Source organism: Apis florea, unplaced genomic scaffold, assembly GCF_048593485.1.
Source record: "Apis florea isolate Af1SG1 unplaced genomic scaffold, ASM4859348v1 contig_3170_pilon, whole genome shotgun sequence".
NCBI classification, from domain to species: Eukaryota; Metazoa; Arthropoda; class Insecta; order Hymenoptera; family Apidae; genus Apis; species Apis florea.
In genome coordinates, this window is record NW_028256714.1 from 2037160 (window position 1) to 2064754 (window position 27595).

The following is a 27595-nucleotide window of genomic DNA, read 5'->3' on the forward strand; positions in this document are numbered from 1 at the left end:
CGGGGGAAAGGAAGAGGAAAAATCGAAGGCGAAGGATAACAGAAACGAGTAACAGCAGCGGCAACAATGTGCCGCCTGATTCCTAAGGAATCAGAGAGTTCTTTAAAAGAGTTTCTAACAAAATCTTGTGAAACAATCAATATTTCCCGAAATACCTAATGGATTTAAATCCATTCTATAATATATACAAAATTGAATCGTGTAATTCGTATCCTAATAATAATAATAATAATAATAATAATAATGAAAATAAATCTCCGTATCCGTACTCATCCTTCCCCACCACACGGTTTATTCGGAATCCATCCACCAATCACGCTATCTCTTTTCCCCGCACGATAGTTAATCGAAATCGTCCGATCGATCGGACGGATATACACGGATATAATAAGCCGTTGTCAATTACCGTGTATCAATTTATATACACACGGCGCAGTTTTACTCCACGATGATTGACAGTTGCCCCGTCCGATTCGGAGTGGAGAATCGGGGAGGGGAGGGGAGAGCGGCGGCTACGAGTCACGTCAAATCCGGTCGGAACGGAATTGCAAAAGGAAAAAAACGTACGCGCGGCTTTCCTTCCTTCCCTCCCTCCCCCTCGCCCCCTCCCCTCAGGCGAAAGTCTCGGCCCCGCAAAACGATTTCGCGTCACGAGCAGAAATTTTTTTCCCCCGTTCCAACCTAAGTTCCGTGCACGAGTTCCGTGACAAGCGGAATTTCTCCCCTTCTCTCTTCTCTCCCCGGCTATTGTTTTTATCCCGCGATACGTTTTCACGCGACGCGACGAGCACGGCACAGCTAACCTGAGCGCGACAGGTAGGTTAGGCAGCTGTTTTATCGGCCGGCAACACACTCGGCAACTCGGGTTTCGACGAAGATCTCGCGCGATACTACATCATGTAGCGAGGATCGCGTGCTAGTTTTTTCGAAAGAGGGATCCGTAATATATTTACGTCGAGTGACACGATTTTTCGAAATAGAGGGACGTGCTTACCAGAGTCGAAGGTCACCTCGCTGATCATGATCCATCTGTCCGAGAAATGAAGCCTCAGCTTCACGTATTTGCCGACACGGTGGTGGAGCTTGATGGTGATGTTTCGCGACGATTCGAAGATCTTGTCCTCCATGTAGGTGTAGGTGATCGGCTCCCCTGTGTAATACTTGCCCCCGATGCTGAACAGTATGTCGATTTGGGAAAATATCTGGACAGAACGAGAATTTTTCTCGTTAGTAGAAAATAGTGGTATAATCTAATTTATATACTATATATATAGATAAGGGATAAAAACGTATAAGGATTTATCGAGGATGTTCGATTCGACGAAAGAGAGAAGAATATTCTTCAGATTTTTTTTGGTTTTTATCCAACGCCAAAAGCGTGGGATAAGCCTTCTTCCCTTCCAAGGAGAAGGGAATATAGTTTTGGAAAGGATAGGATCCTGAGATATCGGAGACACGCAACCTTGGTACGAATTCGAGAGGCGTCCTCGTGATTTACGACTCGGCAAAAAAACGGTGGAAAATATACATTCGAGTTAATGGTGGACGAAAGATATACGAAACGCAACTTATATATATATATATATATAATAAAGAAGTAGCCTCGAGAAGTATTTGTACATGATGTATCCACCGTCGAATCACAGAAACGAAAATGGATCGAAGCTGTTCCAACCAAGTTATTTCTCTTCCTATTCCCAGGCCTAGTATAAGAGTTGGGAAATAAAATATCTGCATATTAGAAGGAGAAGCCGGGAATGAAACAAAGATCCATTTCTATCAGGGAGATTGATCACCTGGTGGCCTTAAAAAAAAAACGCCATTGAAAACCTAAATAAGCCGGCGAATATAGACGAAATAAAACAGACGTAGACGAAGCGGGACGTTGATGGATAGAGGAGCGAGAACCCGCTCTCGCCGAACAAGATTTAGGAACAAAGTAAAATACGATCGTACGGCGGCGCGAAAAGCGAGGGAAGGAGGAGGAGGAGAGAAACATAGAAAGTCGTATGACTTTTGAGAAACGTTATAAAAGTTTAATACGTGTCTCAAGTTCGATAGAGTATATGATCTGATCATATAAATCATAAAGGGATATTATCCGAGAGATCGCAAAAAGCTTTGCTTAGCTTTACCTTTGTATCGGATCCGCGTGTACGTATCTTGCGTTACGCTCTTCGGTCTCTTTCTCTCTCTCTCTCGCTTCTCGTATGAAAGCGCACTTCTCGTGAAAAATGTCACGTGGAAGATGAAAATTGAAGCTATCGAAAGGAATAAAAAAAATTGCAGCCGCCATTGAATTTCACGTTGACAAAAATGTCAAGCAAAAAAAAAAAAAAAAAAAAAATAACGAGCGAAAGAGGACAAATTGAATTTTCGATGGAACGACTGGCTTGTCGACCGATAAAAATCCAAAGTGGATAATAATACGAATAGATTGTATTCGTGCGTGTGCGTGAGAGAGAGAGAGAGAGAGAGAAGCGGTAATTGGAGATTTGGTTAATTTCCAATTGAAAAATTTATGGAACAATACTCGGGTATATAACTCGGTTATGAAAAAATGTATGGCGAGGCGGTGAAAAATAGGTCAGGAGTTAAAAATTAATGTTTCGAGGGTTATGATATCGAGTGATTCGTGAGACGTTTATAACTCTTCGTTATGCTCTTTCTCGTGTTACGACGTACGATGACGTCGATCTTCTGTAGGTCTTAATTCTCTAACCTATTATCGTTTAATCTCAAGCCGCTTAATTCGTAATTTACACGAATGCGCGCGTCATCGCGACAATCCATGCATGTACGTACATCGCGCACGTGAAAGAACAGAAGCATAGAAATTAAGACGGAGCGCTGGAAGATTAAGACTCGACCCGAGCAGATCACTCGAGGAGGGTCAACGGAGGATTTTTTCTTTTTACAAAGATATAGATGATATATCAATTAAGGGACGAGTTTCTTGCAATCTTGCAATGCGAACACGATTCTAAAACGCGAGGCGTATCTCTCAGTTGCGACGCGAACGAGTGTCACCACTTAACTCATTAATTTACGGCCACCAACTGTACAAACATCTCGACCGACCACAGCCGTTCCCCACACCGCACGAGAATACGGCAAGCAGAAATATTCGTTTCCATCCGAAATCCGCGTTTACCTCGCGTCGCGCGGTAAAATTTTTCGTAAACGAAGGAAAACGAAAAACAAACTTGTGTCCAACTACGATGCGCGGGGAGGAAGAAAAAAAAGGAAATCTTTGAGATTTCGTCGAAAAATAGGGTAAACCGTTTCACGGACGGATCGATCGAGTTATCCGTGGGAAAGGAAAAGGCCACTAGCTTTCCGAGGCGGAAGTCGATAACGCGATTGTCACAACCCAACATCTGGAGCGGATCGGCTCCCGAAGATTTCGTTATCGTAATTCGCGTCATGTAAATCCAATTACCGAAAGATTCGTTTCAGGCTCTCTCGATGAGGACGAACGGAAGGAGGGAAGAGGGATGAAGAAGAGGAGAGGCGTTTATCGATATCGATGCTCCGTATCCGCCGGTTGATCGTCATAAAACTCGTCCTCCTCGTTGTCGTCAGCGACGTCCATCGACAACCAACGCCTCCGAGTGTATTTCGTAATCGAAACTCGGCGTGGAGAGACGAGCGTGGAAAAGGTGTAGGGCGCACAGACGAAGGAAGCCGAGAGCGGCTTATCCGATATAATATACCGGATGAAGCGCAATAACTGATCTGGAAGTAAATCTCTCCTTTTTTTCTTTTCTTCTTCTTCTTCTTCTTCTTTTTTAACGTTGGTACGGTTCAACGGAGGGAAATGGAGAAGGTTGGCCGAACGAAACGAAGCTCTTTTTTCCCTCCTCCTGGACGGAAATGGTTTCCGTCGAAACACGGCGTGTATCTCTCGCGCAAACACAGGGATCGAGATTCGCGCTCAAAGAGCAACATTATTTCGTTCCATCGGTCCACAACGGTGCGCGTATGAACGTTATCGAAACCGTTTCATCGTAACCATCTTTTTCTTCTACGTGTATATATGTATATACGTTTTATTTCAATCGCCGTCTGGTATCGGATTCCGCAACGATTCGTCCATTCTTTCGCGGTTTTTCCCCATTTACTCGTCGGTTACTCTCTCTACGTATATGTGTGTGTGTGTGTGTGTGTGTGTGTGTGTGTGTGCGTGTGCGTGTAACTCGATCTTCGCGGCGATAATCAAAATGTTCGAGAAACCCCTCGTTTTGGAGGTTATTCCGATACGTCGATACGATTTTTACTTTCGGAAATTGTTAATGGTCCGCAATCGAGAGGCGAGTTCTCGGTTGGATCGATGCGATCGAATTCGAACGCGGCGACAAATTATTTATTCACGACTCTTCGATTTCTTTGGAGTATCGCTTCGCGAATAAATTCCTCTTCACGCGTGGAAAACGATTACGATAATTGATACGTAAGATACTGGAAAATATAAAGATTTTATTAATTAAATCATTTTAAGTTAAAATCGTCTCGACCGAGCAAAGGCGCTTTTTAATAGGCGCTTCGCGGACGAGTGATTCCTTCGATTTCGATTCGCGCCATTATTTTCGAAAACCACGAATCACAAAGTGTTTAAAAATTATTAGAGAGAAGAATAAAATTTTATCATTATAAAACGACTCGACAAATGATCAATCCTGTCCAACTGACGAATAATAAAATATTACTCGCGCACTTTTATACTTATACTCGCGTCACTTATACGCGAATAGTACACACGGTAATGGTAGTAGTCCCATCCAACGAACGTTAATCATCCGTTTTAACGTTTTCGTCACACACGGTACTTTTTTAAAAAATCATGAAAGCCCGGAATTCGATTCGATCCCGCGGCGAAACAGCCCGACTTGGGTGAGCGCGCGCGCGCGCGCGGCTCATTTCGGCCATTAGCTTCGGTCGTCGCCTCTTATGCATTATGCGGGTTAGAGAGGGGACTGGCTTCCGTTCCGTGGGCCTTCCGTCAAAGGGAAGCCGGCCACGGGCGAAATTGAAATGGAGATCCAGCAGGAAAGAGCATTCGTAAACAAAATTGACACGAACCGAGAGGTGCATCCGAGGGAGGGGAGAGTTGTGCAATCACGCAAATTTATGCACTTTGACGGAGGGAACCGGTGAACGGTGGAAAAAGGAGGGCGTTGTCGCACGAAGCCAAGGGAAAGTATTTGCCTTCACCGTCAGACGACGAGATATCTTATCGCTTAGTCTCCTAGTTTTCGTTTCCCCTCCTCGCGAATAAGTAAGAAATTGACTCGTCTCGACCGTTACGTTTATTAAATTGCCGCGTCAAACATTCCCCTTCTCCTCCACCCTTCCAAATCACAAAGCGATCTATCCTCATCTCTCGCGCCCATCTTCGAAAATCGTCTATGCTTCTGTTGAGAAGATCAGGGACTTGTCTCGAACTTGGAACGAGATTTTCGAACGATCGCGGGATGAGAACGCGATTGAAAGTATTACGAAGCGATCTCGTGATTCTTCGGTCATCTTCGAAAATCAAAGAAGCGAAGATCTCGGTCAGGGACTTGTCTCGAACTTGGAACGAGACGATTGTGAGACGAGAAGGTGAGTGAAAGTACCGGTGGAAATACGGTGGCTTGAGAGTTGAAGATCAATTTGGGCTTGTAAGGGATTAGCGAGATCGACTTTGAGAGTCGAATGATTCCGGAAACTCGACCAAGACGTTCACAAACTGCGGTTATCCCAAACTGTGGCGAGAGTGCCGTGTGGTGGAGGAGGATGTGGACAGGTTGGTTTATCCATTCGCGGGATTACCCACGAGAGGTATCAAATTTATTTATATATTGAACCTCGATGATCTTCATCAGCTTTCGAGACTCGACTTTTACGACTACTTTTATACACCGAATAAAAATTCTACTAGAATCTCGCGACATCTGTAAGCCACGAAACTATTTATATATATATAAATCTCGTTGCCCCAGATTCTATATCCTACATCCCCCTGTATCACAGCATTCAATTTCCTTCTAGTATCTGTACACCGATAGTAGATGAATCTCACTACGGATCCCCTAACCGTTCCAAACAAATAAGTAAAACTAAGATTTAAATAACAGAATTTCCACAATTCCCCACGAATCTTCGAGCAACAACAATCTTCGTTCCTACCAGAACCGTTATAGAACGGTTAATAAAAAGAGAATAAATACATTTTTCAAAACTGTGCAATATCTGCGGAACTCTGCCCGCGCACGGGTAAATTACAAAGTTCACGGCTGATTCCTTTCTTCCAAGAAACGTCCCTCTCCTTTCCCCCTCCCCCCCCTTTTGGGTGGCGGAAACCCTCGTGTCGCGAGTCTTTTAAACGCGGGGGTTGGTATCGCAGTCTATTATCGTGGGCGGGCTTCGTCGAAGGGGAAAACGTTATTTGGGTATCAAAGATGCGCCACGGGGCAAAGCACTCCTCCTCCCCCTCCTGGCGGAGCCATTGTGCCGGGGGGGGGGGAGGAGGAGGAGGGGGGGGTTCCGGTTTATGGGCTTGCGAACTTGCGCCACCACGAGGTGATTGTGTAGGTATATATAAAACCTGGCGACGCGGAAGGAGGAATCTGGAGGAGAGGACCGGATCGGCCGCCCCTGTTTCGAACAACGACCACGAACAGGGCACGTTCGTGACGCCGCGTCAAACACCGTTTATAACTCGATGCCCCTCCCCTCCCCCCCCTCCCTTCGTTTCTTGTCCCGCTTTTTCCTCCTCCACAAATTCTCCCCGGATTCTTTTTCGCTTCGCGATATTTGTCCGGACGGAATCCGTGCCATTCTTTTCTTTTCCCCTCTTTTTTTCCAGATTTTACACTTCACCGTGTTTCGACTCACGTGGATTTTATCTACAGTATCTTTATATAACGGTATATTTCAATGGAAGAAAGTTTTGAAAGAGAGTATCTGTAACGAAGTTAAACAAGATATATTTTAAACGGAATTGGTACGTACGAAAGGATCGATTCGCTCGGTATTCTTGACACGCCGAAACCGTCTCGTTCGAATTTTTTTCGATCCGATATTCTCTCCCGATCCACTCGCGCCCGTTTATCGATGACAATTTCCCCACGCCCAATTTTTACCCGCCGCAATTTCGATTTCGCTTCAATCGGGCGGGAAAAGCGGTCGACCCACCATCGACCGACCACGCAAACGCGCGTTTTCAAACGGCCGCGCGTATATTTGCGTTCCGCGGCGAGCGCGTTTTTCCTGCGGGTTGCGACCTTTTTTCCCCTCCCCTTTCTCTCCCTCTTTTTTTTCCATCAATTCCCGCTCGCTCGGTTTGTCGATCTTCGGCATTAATTGCCTCGAAAAACGTCGGCCGTTCGAGCCTCCCTCTTCGAAATGTCCCGATGATTTTTCGTCCGCCCAACTCCCTCACCGAATAAAATATATAGCCCCAGCTTCGCCGCGACCGCGGGCGTGAAATTGCTGATACCGAAAATACACTCTCTTCTCGCTTCTCGTTTCCCACAGAAGCAAGAGTGGGTGGAACGTTTCAATTAAACGGTGTTATTTATTCGGAAACGAGATGCTCTGTGTATTCACGAGCCAGGTATGAAATTTTTAAACTTTGCCAAGCATCGTGTTATTAACGTCTTCGCACGCGTGTTTCGAACGAAATCGGTCGTCGTAAATAGCGATGATGACGGTGGTGTCGCGTCGAATCGTTGCGAGCAATTATCGAAACGAGATGGGACACAAGTTAGATCAACAACATTGTAGGCAAAGGGGGAGGCGTTATTATTATTATTGATCGAGCGGCAAATATATCCTCTTTTATCCGAATCAAAATTCGGCCGCTCCCTATTTATGGCCGGTGCGCGTTCAATAATCGTCCATGCATATTTCGCAGCACGCGCCGCCAAATCTTTGAATGCGCGGCGGCGGCTCGCGCGAGTTTAAAGCGGATTTAAAGTCCGACACTTTTGGGACCGGCTATATTTCGCGTGTTTGCGTTTATATCGCGTGAGCGATGCTCGCTCCGACTGTACGCGACTCGTTTGAACGAGGAGGGAAAAAGAAGAGAAAAAAAAAAAAAAAAAAAAGAAACGTATATAATCGCGACGCATTCGTTTGTACGCAAACCGTGCTCGATTAATTATTTCGATATCGACGTTATATATATATTTTTCCTTTCCTTCTCGCCACTGACAAAACGAAATAAACGAAACGTTTCCCGGTTTATCGCTCGAAATTATCCAGTTTCTCGTTTCGCGCTATTGCTGTTGCTGTACACTTTCGCGAGTTAATCCACTTTCCATACTCGAAACTAACCCGTTTCTCCGAATATCCAACTCATCTCTATCCCTATTCTAAACTCGATTTTCACTCTACTCTATCTCCGAAAAAAGAAAAATCTCCTCCCGGCAAAATAAACGGATCCATCGAACGAGGCGAATAACACGAGAGACGCGGCGACACATCGTTTGTGCGATCCGAAGTTTGATCCGATCCCTTTGCGCCAATTTTATCGCGGAAATAATTGCATCATGGCGAGTCATGCATCTCTCGCACGCGTCCGTCTCTCGTCGTATCGATGGGGAGAGTGGCGCGAAACGAGGGTGGCGGATGTATTTGCATTACATTATCGAAGTTGACGCGAAAGGGTCGCGAAATCGCGGAAATTGTGCGAGGGGTCGAATTATTGGCCGGCTATCCGGCGAAGAATGCCTCGAATGACGCCAACTCATTTCCGCCCAACTATAACGTTCACGACGACCGAATCTTCGCGCAGTTTAGGTTCGAGGTTAGGTCGAGTAGGCCGCTTTATCGATTAAAATCGATATTACCCAGGGTGAAAGGGTATAAAGTATTTGATCGAACGCGTTTTCAAGATGAAAGGTTGTTATCGGTTTTCCTTTATCAAGTAAGATTTGTACAGACAGAACGTAAGAAGCTAATTTTGAAGAGTGCAAGGGAAAATAAAAGATCACGGTTTCGAAAATACATCGACCTTCCGACCAAGAAAAATGGCAATATCGATTCTTAAAATATATCGATATATTTCCTTTGTTTCTTGCGATACAATTCTACGATGGAACGTGGATCGAGTAAAATTTTAAATTATAAAATATTGATGCAGCAATGTCGCTATGTAATCCCGTTAGACGAGGAAAATTTTTTCACGACACTTTTGCGATCGACTGTACATTCAGGAATGGAACGCGCGATTTTTTCGCTCGTACACGCGCGTGAGAATTAGATTTGTGGATTTACATTAATTCCACCTAAGAGAGAGAGAGAGAGAGAATAAAAAGAAAGGAGTAGAATCGAGGCTCGAACGTACACACGCTTTAATATCGTCCGGCGCGCGTTTAATGTCACCCGTATTTTTCCAATTAACGAAGCGGCGGCGAATTAAAGCGAAACTTTCCTTGACCCGCGCGCTCTTCTCAAATGCATGGCATTTCGGAGCGAGAATAAATTAGCGACGGTCCTATTCGTGTTTCCTACTCTCTCCCTCACCTCCCCCAACGTTTGTAATTTCGTTATTAAAAATATATCTAGAGGAATTTTCGCATTAACTGCGCGTTTCCGCGTGATTTGTTTCCCGCCGGTGTACAGGAGGATAAACAAAAATAACGCAAACGGTTATCTTATTTGACCAAGCGGAATTTTTATTTAAACGCGGTATCAAATCGCGTTACTTCTATGCGATAACGAATTTTGCAAACGCGAGCTTGCGAAAAAGATTGTTGGATCAAGATTCTCTTAATTCACTCGACGAGAAAAATATCGTCGTAAATGAAATTAATAACGATATCGTTGGATATTCGTTCTGAAAGAAATAAAATCGATTATACGCGATTAGCTCGATAATTCGAAACGATATCCAGGATAATAAACACCAACCATTTTCCCTCTTTTACACGCGTAGAAAAGTTGATAAGAAAATCCGGGGATGCGCGAAATGGAGGATGGAACGGAGAATGGATGGGTCGAGAGCGTAACGCGTCGGTCCCGCTTCAAAAGCGTACGCTTAATGAAAGGAGATCGGCACGGATATCGTCGATGATGAAAGCAGAGTCACGCCGCGGCTGTGTTTAATAACAGAGATCACGCGCCCTGATTATTCCCTCGCTTTTAACCGGCAATGTCGCGCGATCTCCCCCGCTTCCTTCCTTCCTTCCTTCCGAGATAACGGGATCACCGTGTTTCAATTTGTATTTTTTTATATTCAACCGGCGTCCGACCGATAAAAAGCGTCGAGTGGAATATTCAATCAACCGTGGAAGAAGGACGACGACGACGACGACGACGACGATGAGAGAGAGAGAGAGAGAGAGAGAGAGAGAGAGAGAGAGAGAGAAGAAAAAGGATGTGGAACAAGGCTGTGGATGGGTAAGCCTGTTGATCGGTCGAGGCTGCTTGCGCATTCCTTCTTACTCTCGAGTGGAGGGGATTGGGGAAGGAATAACGTCGGCGAGGCGAGGATAAACGATTCCAACGCTTTTACGACGTGTTTACGTTGGCGCAAAGGAAGGAAGGGCGTGGATACGTAATTAGACGCGAAAGCTTGAAGCCCCTCTTAATTCTTAACGCTTTCGAATTTTTATTTTTATCCACCCGACGCGAGAATTTCCTAGAGAATTTTATTTCGACGATCTACGGCTACGGATAGCTGCTCCCAATTCGTATAATGCGACAATATCGGAACAGGTGAAAACTAGCGTTACGAAATTAGGGAAAGAGAGAGGCGAAAGTGTAAGCTCACCTGGACATCCTTGGTGAACTGATTGTTGCAGTAGACGTGGATGGCCGAGAACTCCCTGACCTTGTCGAACTCGAACTTGATCTCGACCGGTTGGCCACGCGTGTCGTTCCTCCAACCGACCCACCCCTGCGTTCGATCCTTATCGTAGTAGGCAAGTTTGAAGTTATCGGGCCCCGTCCTGCCGTCCGTCAGCTGGCCCAGACCGCGCTGCAGCTCCCCGTCCCAGTGTCCGTCGTAGGTGGCGTCGAAGAATTCCCACTCGTTACCCCTCTTATCGCCTTGGGGCATCGAGTAAGACACCACGCCATCTGCGCAAACATCCAACGTGTCGCGATCATCCCTTCCGACTTCCGACTCGTGCCGTGGTGACTTGCCGTAACCAGACACGGAGAAAGAAGGATCAGGAGGAGGGGATCAAAGATTAACGTCGCTTTTTCTTAATTGAAATTGGGAAAGAAGAATCTATCAATTTCTATCGATTAATTAATATTCGTCGAGGCGAGAGAGAGAGAGAGAGAGAGAGAGAGAGAGAGAGAGAGAGAGAGAGAGAGAGAGAGAGAGAGGGAGGGAGGGAGGGAGAATTAATCAAACGATAGAAAGTTCTTGGAAACTGCCTGGAGGATTTGGATTCGCGCGATTAATTGAACTTCTAAGCACGGCGAACGTGTAAGAAGCACAATAGCAGTCTATGTTACTTGGTGTGTACCTTTCCGTTTGGTTAAACGTTTAATTCGATGTTGGTTCATCAAAGGAAGAAAGGGATAATTGTACAAGCAAGATTGTGAAAAGCAAATTTGCGCGCACGGGAATGGCATAAGGGTTAATGGACAGTCCAGTGAGTATTCTAAGCGGCGGCAAGTTCAACGAAAATTGGAGAGTGCAAACAGCTTACCGCTCCAGTAACATCCGTAGAGCTCGACCCGCATGCAAACCGTCCGCGTGTGATGGCTGTAGGGCAGAAAACGGATCTTGCTCGCCCACAGAGGCGGCTCCAGCTCGTGCTTCGACTCCAAATACGTGTTCGTGTTACCCTGTATTACCTGCAACCGTGGAAACCTTGGTTAAACAACCGAGACGACTCCCACTCTTCCACCTATAACCTTTCACCTCCCCGATTTTTCTCCCCCATTTTTCCCAACCCCCTTCCGGATAATCTATCTTCTCTCATCATACGATCATTAGCAACGTATACACCTCTCCAACTTTCTTCTTCGAGTTTTGGAACGAGCCAGACATATTCGCGGACACGTTACGTTCTCTTATCTTACAGTTAAGTAAAAAAGAATATACATTTCGAGAGACGTTACGCGCCAACAGTACGTGACACACGTGACACGTATTTTCGTGGATTCGATCCCTCGTTTTTCCCGTGCAACCGTTTCAACCCTACTCGTGGACGTGACGCCAATAGAAAAAGAGCTATATAATAATCGACGTTGCGAATCGACGAGGGCGCCCTCTCAGACTCGCGACGACATTTACATCACCGTCAAGATGCGTTTCCACGCTTGGCCGCATACTGAAATACCTATCGTCGTCCTATCGTCGACGGTCCCGTCACAGGCCGGGCATCGCGTTCCACCGCGTCAGACCGAGGGGAGGGGAGACTAAGGACTAATTTCATCCCACATTCCACCACGTTAGGTATGATGAGGGGGGAGACGTGGGGGTTGCATCACAGAGGCAGCGGTAGACAACGATCGGTCCATCGCCCGCATTCCCCCATCTTCGCCCTTCTCTCTGTATACCTCGTCTTGGAATGGTGTTGCACAACGGCGATATTGATTTCACGTTTATATAAATAAAACAAAAAAAAAAAAAAAGACGTTTTATCGTTGGCGCACACGTTGGTGGAGACCTCGCTCCTCCCACCCCAGAGATGGCGCACACGAAAGTGTAAGAGCGCGGGGATAAATGGTACGTGGACAAACATGGTACGTGTGCGACACGACTCCGTCGCGTGACGGAGCGTTTTGCGGCTGCTGCCACGACACATTCTGCGCACGTTTCCCACCCTTGAACGGGCTCTATACGTCCCGCCCCTCCTCTTCTTTTCGACCGAGCATCGACTTCGACTACTATTACCGCGCCGCTATTCCCACCGCGCTCTTTCAATTCCTTCCGTACCCGCGACGACGTCGCTATACGTTGGAACGGCCGCCTCTTCTTCCTTCGATTTGTTTGCAATACCTTATTGAAATACCTTTCCCACCCGTTCCTTCTCTTTCCAACTTAGATTACTTTCGATTCGACTCCGTCCAATGCCATCCACCGTGTCGCTATCCGATGATCGTTGTCACTTTTTATTTACATCCTCCTCGAAACGAATTCATTTCCACTCGTCGTTATTCCTTCCAATTTTCATCGCTGCTTTCACGTACGGCCAATTTGACCGAATGTACGTATCGAAAAGTATATATAACTATAACTTCGAGGAAAAATTGTGGTCAACACGGTCAGTCAACGAAAAGATATATCGGGAGGGAGGGGTGCTCTTTGTAAATATATAATCAAGGTTTTTCGAAGGGCAAGGCTGTAGGCTCTTTTGGCACGAGTTGGCCATCGTTTCTCTCTTCCGAGAGAAACTGAAACAGTTGGAAAGCACTCCCCAAGGCGAACCCTTAGCGGGGTAGTTCGGCCGGTCTTATGCCTTATACACGGAACTCGGGAGCAACCCTCCTCCGTCTGGGCTCGATTCTTTCTCATTTCGGCCACCCAGGGACACGTTACGCCATCACCGTTCCACGCCAGCCACGCTTACTTCCACCGGCACACGTAGTTTCTTCCCCGCCAATTTAATGAGATTGCAGCGTGCGAGCAGAATTTAATTTCTCGAAATGGCTCCACTAAATCTATCGCCCGCCGGAATATTCTCCTCCATCATTTATCACTTTCTTTCTTCTCGCCGTGCCGTACGTGAGACGAGATTAATAGCCTCCAAACAAACAACGCGTAATTTAATTTTCGATTTCGACGGATTCGTTGGATTATTTCGTTGTCGTCTTGCGAATTAAAGAAAGAAACTTTATTATACATCGATTCGACAAAAACGTATCCGTCCAACTTTCTCGATTTCGTTGATGAAATTTACAAACCGTCCAACTGTTCTCCAACAATTCGATCAACAGATATACCTTCTTCCTCTTCTTACTTTTGTTTTTTATCAAAAGTTGTTTTGGAATTACTTGGAACAATTTCTTTATGGCACGCATATGCGTCGATAAGCACCGAGTGAAACCGATTATATACATGCTTTCTTTACTCACGTATTCTTCCGCAAGCAAGCAAGCCTCGAGAAGGGTGGAGAGATGTTACTTTTCATTACCCTTAACCTCGAGCCCAGACCTTCGAAACCTCTTCAGACGACCTTGTGACCGAAGCGAGAAAGCAGGGGAAAGAGAAAGGAGGGGTGCGCCTTCTAATGCAATTTCCTCCTACTTTTACTTTCCCCTTCGAATGCGTGGTTGCGTGCGTGGTTGCACGCCAGTGCATGCGCACCAAGTGGGGTCAAGTGTTAAGCGGCCAGCAATTATAGCCGATATCGATCTGCGTTATATCGTGTACCGGCCTCAACTCCCACTGTTTTTCGCGATTCGTATTTTCTACCAACTTCGCCTTCCTCTATCCGACCAGTTCTTTCCCTTCCAAATTCAAGATTTTATTACGTAAGTCGGCTACGAGATTGTGTTTCACTCGGATTTTCGTCCAGCTTTCGTCTTTCCAACTAAAATTTCCGGCTTCGAATCTTTGCTTTTCCACTTTTTCCACATTCCTTAAGAAACAGCGTCGTCTCTCGGTGGCCACAAACTGATTTCCTAAGCTGGAATGTAAAAAAGTAAACGATGCGACTCTTTTTTAAAAACGAGAGAACTCTTTCTCGCCACGAATATATAAAATGATTCGAATTCGATCGACAGTTACGATCGTAGAAAAAAAGGGGGAAGGAATTATTCGCACACATAACAATTAACGATTTACCCTTGCTTTACGATTTAAGTTCCGCGCCATGAACACGATTTGACTGAGCGTTCATCACTTATAACCGGTCGCTTCCAACGTTTTCGTAGACGAAGTAGAGTCACTACCGTCGCTACTCTTTAAAATACCTATCAAATTATTTCTTCGCCATCTTGGCAGAACTTTCACTGTCCTCGGATGACGCTTAATATTCTTTTCGACAACGTATTGGAAAGGATACTACTTTTTAATATTTTCAATATTTTTCTAGGAAAAATTCCGAATTCGAAGTAATTCGAGAAGTTACGATCATAGAGATCAAAGAAGTTCAATCGCACACCCGTTGAATGGAAAAATGGCGATGGCGGCGGAACACGCGATTCCGTGATCGGAAAATCGTCCGAACGACGCTCCTTCTCGATTCGAAACAATTAGGTGGAATCGAAGTGTAATTCTCGAGCGTCGGAATTGACTCGGTTGGAATCTTTGGTTGGAAAACGATTTTCCTTCTCTCTCTCTCTCTCTCGATCACGGAAAGGAGGAAGTGGAAGGAAAATAAGCGTGTTTATTACCGTGTAAACCGTGATCGCGAGAGAAGAAAGTTGATCTTGTTAACAACAGGAGGAGGAGGCGAGGAAGGGAGGGGACAATATCGAGATACCTGTCGTTCTGTGTGCGTTTCATTCATCATTCAAACACTGTTGAAATTACGTCGCGGCCTCGTTCGAGGGATATCGCTTCATTCCCGAAGTGGGAGCAAACGAAGCGGAAAATCTTCCCGATTGTTTAGCCTCGAACAAGCCTTTCTTATTGCCGTGCTTTCGAATCCCTCTCTCTCTCTCTCTCTCTCTCTCTCTTCTTTGCCATGCACCTGTACAAAGAGACACGTTTGTCACAAACATCGACTCTTCATTTTTATAGGCCAAGGAAATTGAATGTAAACATGGTCGTGTGTCGAGTAACCGAGCGTTAATTGAAAGCCATCCAGGAACAATCTTCTCTTTCCCTTTTTTCCCCTCTCCCTTTCTCTCGAGACAATCTCTCGTTCAATCTCGCGGAACGCTTATTTTCACCGAGAAAATAAGTAGTCGATCGCTCGATTACGAATCTTCGATTCGATCTTTCGAGAGGAGGGGACGGATGGAAAAATTCGGTCATCTATTCACCCGATTCTCGAGTAACTCTGCGCGCCTATGACTCTAGTTTTTCCGCCTATTCACGAGGATGGGCGTATAAAAGGAAATTTATCGCGAGCCCGTGCACCTTCGTCGACCACCACCCCGCGTTTATCATTGGATTTTCGCTCCTCGATAGAACGATATTTTTTATCGCAACGTTTTACTTATTTCCTCTCGCCATTCTATCCACTTGATTCGATTCGTTTTTTTACGCGCGGATGCAAAAAACATTCGCGACACGATCGATGAAGCGATCGTCCACTCCCGGACCTCGTACAATTTTCGAACACACGGTGTTCAATTCTTGCTCTCGTCGTGACGTATCGCGTAAACGCGATTATGTAATTTTTTCTATAAGTAAATGATCTACATCAAGATTACAGATTAATACTCAAAACTGCAGATGTTGGGAAATGTCGTTCAGAAAAATGCCTTCCAAAAAATCGTTTCAACTTTTCCTCCTCCTAAAAGGATTGATGTTAAAGTAACGGGAGCCTGGCGAAAGAAACGCACGTTTGATTATATTTAACATCTAATAAAATACAATTACAAAAAGAAAAAATAGGAAACTTCTTTCTTAGCTGACGCCAAATCCCTCTCCTCCTCTCCATAGAAACGCTCGAGAAACGACAAGGAGCAAGCGAAAGAAACGATAAAACAATCCTCTCCCGTCCGATCATCGTGGCCGATAATCGAGTCGGCCGCGGGTTTATCCAAACTTTATAACCGGAATAACAACCGGCTACCGGATTCTCATCGTCGCGCGCAACAACACCGCGCGTATCGTTTAATTTCCCGAGCCGAAAACTTCCCCCTCCTCGAGAGAATACATCCTCCGCCCGCCGCGAAATTTCCACGAAATTTACCCGCGGCCAAAGTTTCGAGCCGGCTCGATACGTCCACTCCCCCCGCCCCCTTCATATCTCAGGGATCGAGGGGAGGATCCGGTTTCAACTGGCCCAGGAAGAAACAGTTATATCCGCCGGTCAGAGTAACAATCGGCCGTGATAAAGCCCCGCATATCCATCCCACTCTCGAATTATCCGCCGGAACGACCTTTTCGTCGTAATGTCCTCGCGTGTTCCAACCAACGTTGACGCATCGGTCGCTATCCACCCGTATCTACCCTTATTTTTTCCTTCCCTTCCTTCTTTTTTTTTTTTTCCATTTACGCGTGCGTGAGTGATTTACGCGACCCAGGCTCGCGTGTCGACACGCACTCCTCGTCCTCCTCCCTGTATTTATCCTCGAACGTAATTATATCCGATTTTTCCACGCGAAATTTCCGCGTCGAGGGTGGTAGCTCGGGGAAAAGCTGACAGTTCGTGACGCGATAATGACGAATGGCAGGGAGAATGACAAGTCGAGAGTTGGCGGAAGGGGATTTCGAGGACGAAGGATCTCGGTGGTTTTCGTTTGCTGTTGTTCGAGAGTTTGTTATTTGAACATTGAAGGATCGTAGAAATGGTCCATATTTGTTAATCGTTTTATTCGAGGGTATAAAAATATTCTATTTCTCTCTTAATATTGTAGAAATCTCTCGATTCGAGCCGAAGACGTTTCCAGGGAGAATCGTAACAAGTTACGGTAAGTAAGGGACGAATTTATTCGTGTCGGAGGAGGAGTCAATCTCTATTGTACCGATACGAGAAGCGTGATTAAGAGCCGTTTTTAAAACTCTGTAGCGCCGGTGTACACGCCTCCTTTGAGAGGCAGGGAAACCGGGTCACTCTGATTAATTGAAGTTTGCGCGAAAATCGGCCGACCTTGTCCGATCCTTCCCCTATTTTCGTTAAAATATACGAGTAATTAATGCGGCGACATTCTTCTTTCGGCCCGTGTGGTGGAGGAACGGTGTCTTCGTCCACGATGGACGAAAGTTACGTTTATCATTTTTCTTTGTCGATCGATCGAACCGAATTTATACCGTACGATTTCATCGATCTCTCATTGATCCGATAACTCACGACTTTCCTATGTCTTTTTCTTTTTCTTGTAAACGTGTAAAAAGTATCGTGAAAAAACGATAACGAAAATAACTGAGATGAACTACTCTGTAAAAGAAAATTAAATCCTAATCGAGAATTTATTTATTCAGACTCGTGTAATAAGAAATTTATTCGAGATCATATATTTGATTCAGATATTTCGTTAGAACGTATCCAAAGGCCAGACGAACGAATTAAAAATGAATAACGCACACAATTTTTGTTCCTTTTTACGTTTTATTAGTCGACGGGGAACGATTGTTCGTTTCTTTAATCTTTTGATCGAATTTTGACAGAAATTTAAATCGGGACATTTGTTCGAGGAATTCGTTAATATTAACCGTTCGCTCGTCGAAATAACGCTCGAGAGACTTTTTTGTTCCTTCTTATTTTCAATTTTTTGAAAGAAAAAAAGAATGCATACTCTCAATACATGCATATTCTCTTTGCCCTCGATTCTACTTTTCCACGTATCAAAATGCTTTGTACGGGTTGGCGAATGAAAAAATCAAGCTGCGTTAAATCCGGTGACCTAGGAGGTCAACCGATTATTGATCCGACCAGCTCGTTCAGGGAATTGGGGATTAAGAAAATCACGCACATCTCTTTCAAACTGGGATAAAACCACGTTGTACGCGTTGAAACTACGTTAAACATCTCTCGATACTCTCTCGATACAAACTGGAAGTAAGATGGGTTTTTAAAAATGTAAAAATGGAAAATCCATCCATCTCATCTTCCAACTGTAACAATTTTTGTATCAATCTTTGAAAATAGATTCTACGTGTTCTATGAAATATATATATATATCGTTTTGCGAAATAATATCTATAAAATAAGAAAGTACGTACGTTAAAAAGTAGAACGACGATTGCAGGTGCTTCGAATATCCATTTTTTCATCGTCTCTTCTTTTCTTCTCTTTGTTCGATCATTTTCATCGGTTCTTTTCTTTTCAGAAAAAGGAAAGAAGAGGGCATTGAGAGGAGAGGAGCGCGTCAAGGCGATTAAAACGAGGAGGAGGAGGAGGAGGAGGAGAAGAAGAAGAAGAAGCGTGGATGAACCGCGAGAACGGGTTCGTTTCGTCGAAACAAGAAATCTCTCGACTCGTTTTCCTTTCAGCTTCGTTGCGTATAATAGCAGAAAGGTAGAAGAATGCGTTCTTTTATCAGCGAAATCATTTCGTTTCGTTCGCGGAATCCGAATGAAATCTTTGTGCCAGGAAGTAAGCAACAAGACGGTGGCCTCTTCCTTCCAAACGAGCAAGTCGGTGAGATAAAGCAGGAAAAATTTCTCCAGTCTCAAACGGATGGTATTCCTGCGAATTTGCATTGGATTCAAAAGAAGTAGCATTTACATTGTTAAAGACGTACGTATCCATCCATCCTCTTATACGAAATTATTAAATCGAGAAAGTTATATAGGAATTTTCACGTTTAATTTTCTCAGAAACGAGTCTGATTTCTTCTTTTTTTTATCGCGCTACGATAAAAGTTTCATCAGAAATCGTCTCGTGTTTAACACGATACAACGAAATTTCCACTACACCAATTACAATTTCATCATCGTTCTACACTCAAACGTTCGTCCCCAACGTTCTAAAAATTCCAATCTCGAAAAGTAGAAGCGAAAAATTGCAAAACTTCCATCTCAAAAAGTTACATATCGTTGTAATTCTTCTCCACAACGTAGTTAAGATTTAATTACCTCCCCTCTCCGTGTTCTCGATCCGATGCAACTGTTCATTATCGAACAACTCGAGCCCCGCACGGGGAGGGGAGGAAACGAGGCCTCCTTGCCCCAGAACGTGCACTCGCATTCGTAGAACCGAATAGAAAGGAGAGAACCTCGTTGCCCGCCCCGAGCCTTAATTACCACTGCCGCTCTTTTCGCCCCGCTCCTCCCCCTCCTTCTTTGCTTCCGTGACAATTATTATTACGCGGCGGTGCTACAACTTGGCCGTACATGCGCGAACACCGACTGTTACATACATCTCTGCTGTACAACGCAGCCCAATCTGGAGAACGCATGGAGAATGGCACCCCGGTGAAAACTTGAGAAACTTTCGGTCTCGAGTCGTTCGAGGCGCACCTGCCGCTATTCCGGACAACTATTCTCTCTCTCTCTTCTTCTACGGATAATTTCGCGAAAATATTCGAAAAATTTTATCATGGTTGAGCACGTACGCGATGCAGCTTCGTAATAAAGAAAAAAAAAAAAAAAAAGATCAAACTTTATTAAATTAAGGAATCTGGCCGCTTTCGAGAGAGGCGCACGTGTCTTCGAAGAAATTAATTTATTAATAAACGATATTCGTAATAAGATTTTCCGATGCCTTATCTATCGATCGGGTTTCATATCGATTCGATTAAATCGATCGTTAACTAGCGTTGACTCGGAACGAATATCGTAATTCTTCTTGAATTCTTAAAGAATGTTGAAAAGATAAAGCGAAATGTTTTTCCTATATCTCGTAGTTGAAGGCATCGCGTTATTATATATACCGATCTCTCTTTCTTTCCCGTTTCAAATTCACCCCTTATCTTTTATTAATTGAACGAGGACGAGATCCCCAATCGCGAGGAGTGATTTTCAATCAACTCGTGATGTTACTCGATTTTCAGATGTTCAACCGGTTGTAATCGTTCAATTTACAGCGTGGGATGGACGGGGAAGCCTCGCGAGGCCGATAATTGGGGAGGTGTAGCTCGGCCGCGAATCGAACGTGAATAATCACGAGGATGGAAGTTGATCATCTTCGCGTGAAATCACAAGGTTGGACACGTGACGGCCTAGCCTCGTTTTCGTTTCGTCGTCGTCGTTGGCGCATTAGCGCCGGCGCAACTGGCCCATCAATATTAATAAGCCTGCGACTGGACACCGGACGAACACCAGACAGAGACGGACCGATCGAATCGACCAATTTGCCGAAGGATCTCTTCTCTTCCCCCCCGGAGTAGAATTCCACTTTGCATACTGGAAACGAGAAATTTTTCTCACTTGCAAAAGTTTAATTATTTAATCCGACCATTTCCATCTAATCTGTCCATCCTCGACAGCTCCATCCGTCCGTCCATCCTCGAGTTATGAGTTATAGCTTTAAATAAATCTACGCTCTCTTCACTTTTCCCTATTTTCCCAGAGAAAAATAATATCATCCTATCGGATTCGTATCAATTGCAAATCACCCGTTAATTTCCATCCGAAGGTAAGACGAAACGGTCGAAGCGTGGCCGAGAGCGATCGTATCGTGGCAGGCAAATTAGACTTTACACGAAATCACGAGGTGGAACACGCGACGGTGGCTCGACGAGACGAGACCGCACCAGTCCCTTGGCGCGTTAAGTCCTGCCTCGCTTGCTCCATCAATATTAATAAGATCCGAGCATCCATGGCATACCCAAGGAGGAGGAGGAGGAAGAGCGATTTGCCTGTCGGTCGGCTGTCCGACGAGCTTTTTTTCGTTTCATCTTTCGGGGAATTATCTATCGTTGAAGCAAGTCGAGGCTGGAATGTCACATTTTTTTGGGAGAAGTAACGGTTCGAAGGGGTGTATGTATGGGAGGAGTCCCATAATAAACGCAAGGAGGTGGATAAGTTTGGCGAAAAGAACCGATACTCGTTCGAATTATCCCCTCGAGCTATTTTCCAAAGGCGCTCTTAATAATAATTTTCCTCCACGAGTTTCTTAGTCGCGCGTTTAATTTATCTTGAAGTTTATCGGGTTATCGACAGGTTTATGCGAGGCTTGATTGGCGCAACTTTTAAAACTCGGCAAAGGATAACGATTGTTGCTCGCCGTAGAATTTTCGTTTTATCCCTTGAATTATTATTCATCTCACTCTCTCCTCCTTTGCGTTTGCAAACGTAATTTTTTCGAACGGAGAAAATCAAATTCTTCTCCTCGAGAAGAACTTAAACTGTCGGTTGAAACAATACTGTAAAGAGCGACACTGGAAGCGAAGCGAAAAATCAATCCTCCCGTCGCTTCATTCCATCCCCTGCATTCCATTCAAATTAATATATCGCCAGGTGAACGGATTTGAAACGGCATTGAAGATTAAGATTGTAAATAAGTAGAGCTGTAAGTGGGGGAGAGGAGATGGAAAAAAATGTAGGATTTCCCGTGGAAAAGTTCGGTATAATAATTCATAAGCGAAACTGTAAGAGATGAAAAGACCGCGAGAGTTTCAGCATCAGGGTTCGAGAACAGGCCTCGACAAAGTGGCGCATCACCGGTACGAAATTAGCTTACGGATTCGCGATAAGCTGCTTACGTCCCGACCGAGGGATAATCCTTGGTCTTCGATTCTTGATCGTCTGCTCTCTCTCTCTCTCTCTCTCTCTCTTCCTCTTCGTTTCAAGAGCACCACCAGGAATAACAGAATCGCGCAGCTTTAATCGGCAAGGAATTATTATTTCAGGCCAATGACCAACCCCGCCAATTCGATTTCGACTATTCTGGGCGCAGCTGCCGGCGAGCAGATGCGCGTATCGTTGTTCATAAATCACGATATCGCGAACCGTTTTTATCAATCTCGCTCGTCAATGTTACGGCTCGCCTTCTTCGAAACGTTTATTCCCATCGATCACGATATCGCGAAACATCGTCTCCATTACGCGAAAGCGTAATTATAATCGTCGTGTCGACGATGGTCAATAGAATAGAATATCGTAGTGGATATCGCGTTCGTTTTCCATGAAAACGAATAATTTTAACAATTCGACGAAGAGAAACGAACGATCCCTCAGAGATCGCGAAATATTACGCGTAAAACTGTAGAAATTTATACACATCGTTCGTGTACGAATTATTTCTCTACTAGTTTTAAATTCACTAGCTACTTGTCGCGCGAACACTCTCTACGCTCGACACGAATTGGGATTTAAACGGTCCGGTCGATTCGATCCGAGATAAGTCGGAGGAAACGGAGGAAAGGAAGATGGAGGCCGTCGGTGAATTAGTTAATGGAATTGGAGGGAGATAAGGCAGCACTCACCTCTTTCCCTTTGATATCTCTGTATCGGACCCACTTGCCCAGACGCGGTCGCCAGTACTCGAGGAGATACGCCTCTGCATACTCGACACCGAGACCGTTCCCGAACCGACCTTGCGTCGCGGTAGCAGTGATCAAGTGAACCGTGTGAAGGTCGATCTCCAACCATTCTCGGGCTTCTTGGGTGATCTGATTCTTGGGGCACCAAGCGCCGCCGAGATTCTCCGCTTTTAACCTGGAACAAGAATCGTTTTCACCGTTTTTTCCCCTCTTTTTCTTTTTCTTTTTCTTCGATTCGATCCTCGCCGCAACTTGACTTATTTTTTAATTCCGTCGATTCGACCGATCTATGTAGAATAGATTCGCGTGTCAATTATATTATACAATACTTGGAATTTAACGAAGAAGTTCAACGAACGAAAAGATACAAAATTTTCCAACTGTTGCGAATTTTATTTTCATTTCTTTCTTTTCCTTTTTTTCAAATGTATTTCGTACCGTATTTATTTTTATTTTTCAACAGTGAACAGATATATCGATCTTCGCGACCGTCCAACGCGGGGGTTTATTCGAATCAATGCAGCGATCCGCGACATTCGGATATCGATTAACAACAACGCTATACGGAACTAAAGCGACCCGTGATACTTTTTCAAAGGTTCGTTTCACGGTGAAAAAGTTTCACGTCGAGAGAGTGAATTTTATACCGCTCAGAGTGAATAACTCTTCCATTAACCAACAATGATATGTATACGTATCCTCGAAATCAATTTTCTTACACCGAATTATTCCACCTACTCTCGAACCTATCCTTCCTTTTCTCACCTCCTCCTTTCTACATTTCTATCTTTGCTCAGAGCTTTGTTCTGATAATATTTTCTCGAACCCCCCCCCCCCCCCTTTGTCCTTGTATCCCATCCTCGCGACCGTTCTCATCGTTTCTCGGATCAACGCGAAAGGTGTGCAAACGGAAAAGAAAAGGGTTGTTAAAGAAAACGTGTATATATATATATATATAATCAAGGGGAAGAGGGAGGGGGGATTGTAACTCCAGCCACGTTCCAACAAGTTTCCAAGGATCGGGGAGGGGATGTAATCGGACGCGGCATTCTTAGCAAGATTCCGCCAACTTCGACATCTCGACCTTCCCCTCCCACCCCTCCACCGCGCCTATTTTTCACCTCACCCTTTCGATACCTCCCCCAACGCAACGTAACGAATTAATTAAACGCCAAGATATCCTCTCCATTCGCCCCCCCCCCCAACCCCGCTCCCGGAACTAAATTCCGATATCGGCCCACGTTCGTCGCCTCAACTTTTAATACTTTCGTTATTCCAATATATAATAAATTTGAACCGACCCAACTTCCTCCGACTCGCTCTTGCTCCCTCTTGATCCTGCACGTTAAATACACTCTTGAGGGCGATGGAGGGCAGAGAAGGGAGGGAAAAAAAGAAGGGGACAAAAAACACGAGTTTAACTACTTAATGGGAGCGAGCAGATAGCCGGGAGTGTAAGTGTATATAAGCGATACTTGGAAAGTTTGAAAATCACCTTTGTCACGTGAACCCGTTAACCGCGACAAAAAAACGTTTCATATTTTCCCCATAAAACCGACGTGACAAACGCTTTCGCCAAACTTTTTTTCTTCTTCTTCTTCTTCTTCTTCTTCTTGGGAGAGGACGTTTTTTTAAAAGCTTGAAAATATTCGCGTTCGTTGTTCGTTCCTCTTTCCGAGGGGCAATTTCAATCGTCGTTAAAGAAAACAAACAGCGCTGCGAAAGCTCGTTCGAAATTAAAAACGAGCGGAATAATAATCGTAACACCGTGAAATCTTGGTACCCTCCGCGAAACTTGGCAACCCCTGGGACGACCTGGGTTGCCCGGCAACTTTCGGTCAGGATTTCAACGGTATTTTCCGCCTTCTCTCTCTCTCTCTCTGTTACGTATAATTAATAGTAATAACGAAAGGCAATAAAGATAATTAAATTAAATTTCACCGTCGATCGAAAGGAACGTGTAAAACGTGTAAATCCTTTCTCTCTTATTTTTCTATATATATGTTTTCGAATAAATATTTCCATTGCCATAGCTCGAAAATTGAAATTGTATATAAATATATATATACATATATAAAGAACGATAATAACAAACAACGGTTGTTGTTTACATCTCTATTTCAACAAGGAACGGAAGGTTCAAATTAATTACGCTAATTAACCCTTCGAATTCCAATTACAATAATCGAAAGGAGGGAAGCTAAATAATAATAATCCAAATCCTTGGATAAATAAACCCTTGAACCAGTGTCGCGGGGGATAATAAAAATTATTAGCTCGTGAAATGGAAGGACGGACAAGAGGAATGGTAACCCGAGAACCTCCCATTACGTGTCAACAGCTCGAGAAGAAACAAAGCATCCCGACGACGCCTGCCCAGCAGGGGCCGACCCATATCCGCAGAAACCTCGATGCACGCACACCGATCGAAGGTGAAACCTGGCTGGCCAGGTTTTAATATGTCCGGGCCGTGGATCGGCGTGGTTCGGTTTTAATCTTTCGAGAATGGGAGGGGAGTTGAAGGCAAGGAAGAGGCCGCATGCTCGTGCAACCGGCATGAATAAAAGATGAGGCGCGAAGCGCCTTTCCTAATTGCGTGGACCGTTTAAATGCTCGGCTAAGAGGGAAGCCTCTCTCCCTCGTATCACGATATATATATATATATCACACACACGTATAATAACCTGTGTTGGTATATCCTTTCGGAAGGTGAGAGGCGAATGGCGCGGAAACAGGCGAGACGGAGGGGGAGGAAGGACGACGACATCTTCGGGGAGGGAGGGTTCGTTCCGGCAGCCGTGCATTATTCTTCATTACAGGAATATTTTGGAGGCGTCGTGGCTTAACGACGTGTACCCTACCACCACGATATTTGCCCTGTCCTTAATTGTCGCCGAGCCCCGGACGCGGCGCCACTTTTACCGTTACGACTCGCGATAATTCGCCGTTTCTTTCGTAAGCGGAAAAGAATGCCGTCGTTCGCGGAATTTCGTGGATGCAATTAGGATTTAGAACGGAATCGCCCCGTTTAATTAACGGTTTACTCCCTTCTTCGATGCAAATTCCTTTCGTATCGTTCTTCTTCCCGGGTGGAAACGTTGATCGGTCGTTAACAATTTTTTCGACCGATTCGCTCGGGGAACGCGCGATATCGATTTATACACACTCGTGACAGTACGTCGTAACAACCGGGTTTTTAAACGGGAGTCGATTTCGAAACACGTACGTAAAGCTGAAAGATGCGATAGAATCGTATCCGGCTACACGATCCAGGCGTCTAAAATGTAATCCATCGCGCGTTATAAAATATATCGGGACAAACGATCGGGACGTTCCCCGATATCTCGACACCCAGCGATCTAACCGTCAATCCAACTTGACCAACTACTTACGATCGCTCGTTCGCGTGGCAGAAATAACGACGGCCACGACGTTTCTCCGCTTCTTTCGTTCTTCTCCATTCGTCCAAGATCGAAGGGAGACCGGTTTATCCAAACACCAATAATTCGTCAAATTAATGCGCGCGATTTTCCCCGCCTCACCTTCTCGATCTATTATTATCGCGCCTATGCCACCTCTCACGCGATCCCTTTTCCCCTCCTCCGTCGCTGGAAAAAAAGAGGGTGCCGTGCCGCTTCCTCATCATTTTCGCGTTAACCGTTCGTGCACGATGTCGAAGCAGAGGTGTGTCGATATCTCTCCTCGGGCAACAAGATTTAAACGAGACCTCGAAATTTTTACGACGACTCTCTTCGAGCGAGTACAAAGCGTACAAATACAAATTGTACCAAATTGACCGCTCGAAATCACAGAGAAGCGTAGCGAAACCCTTCGTTTCTTCTTCGCGTAAAAACCCTCGCCGCGATATCCGTTCCGCGACGCGGTAATAATCGTGGTTACCGGCCATCGAGCCGAGGACGATAACCATATTCTCTCGAGGGCCAACAGCCTCGTCTGATTTACAACTGTCGCGGTGCAACCGTGTCTTTATCCTTATACCGCGCGAATATAATCAGCCGATGGAATAGAATTATAATGGAGAGGAAAAAGCGTGGGTCGGTTTTACGGTCGAAGCGTCAACTCTGTCCACGGATGGATGGACAGAGCTCTCGATCGTAGCGTAGTTAGAATCGATATCGTTCGGCATTAAGGGACTAATTGATACGGGCCACGGCGTACGTGTATCCGCCGACGCGTAACCGAGATGTGGCCACGGTTAACGTGAGTTACGATTCACGGGGCCTCTGGAACGTGTATGCAAATGTATATAGATGTTAAGAACATCGGAATCGCGGCGTGTTTACGACACGGCTTAAGACGTGTTTGTCTTCGAGGTACACGGGGCTCGGGTTACGTGCTCGAAACGCTTGCTTTCCGATAACTTCTTAACTTCGGTTTTATCGTTAAAAAGATAATTATCGTTAATTTGCATGTCGTCCATGTTTTTTTTGAGAAGCTATTTAAGTCGATGTTCTGGATTTTCATTTTTCTTCCTCCTCTTCTTCTGCTATACGAAACGTATCCGTATCTCGATGCGTTAGCGTGGGCATAGAATTTTAACGTAATCGATGCAACGTAAAAACTTTTTCTATTTCTCCCAATTTGTAAATTCGTAATTCGTTCGTATATGGACACGTTTCGAAAATATTTCACA

The 27595-nt window shown here is 45.0% G+C and overlaps 1 protein-coding gene and 1 long non-coding RNA gene across 2 annotated transcripts in view; one reads left to right on the forward strand and one right to left on the reverse strand.

The window, feature by feature from the left end:
- LOC100863173 (discoidin domain-containing receptor 2) overlaps window positions 1-27595 on the reverse strand; it is a 136213-nt gene that overhangs the window by 34249 nt on the left and 74369 nt on the right. The window contains exons 4-7 of the mRNA XM_086910354.1: window positions 22885-23116; window positions 11655-11802; window positions 10763-11070; window positions 995-1202 (exon numbers count right to left, since the gene is read on the reverse strand). Coding sequence (XP_086766480.1) covers window positions 995-1202; window positions 10763-11070; window positions 11655-11802; window positions 22885-23116 — 896 coding nt within the window. The remainder of the gene's footprint in view (window positions 1-994; window positions 1203-10762; window positions 11071-11654; window positions 11803-22884; window positions 23117-27595) is intronic.
- On the forward strand, window positions 18850-19311 carry LOC147657359 (uncharacterized). The gene is made up of 2 exons (XR_015292630.1): window positions 18850-19031; window positions 19107-19311. It is a non-coding gene; the product is annotated as an uncharacterized LOC147657359 (long non-coding RNA).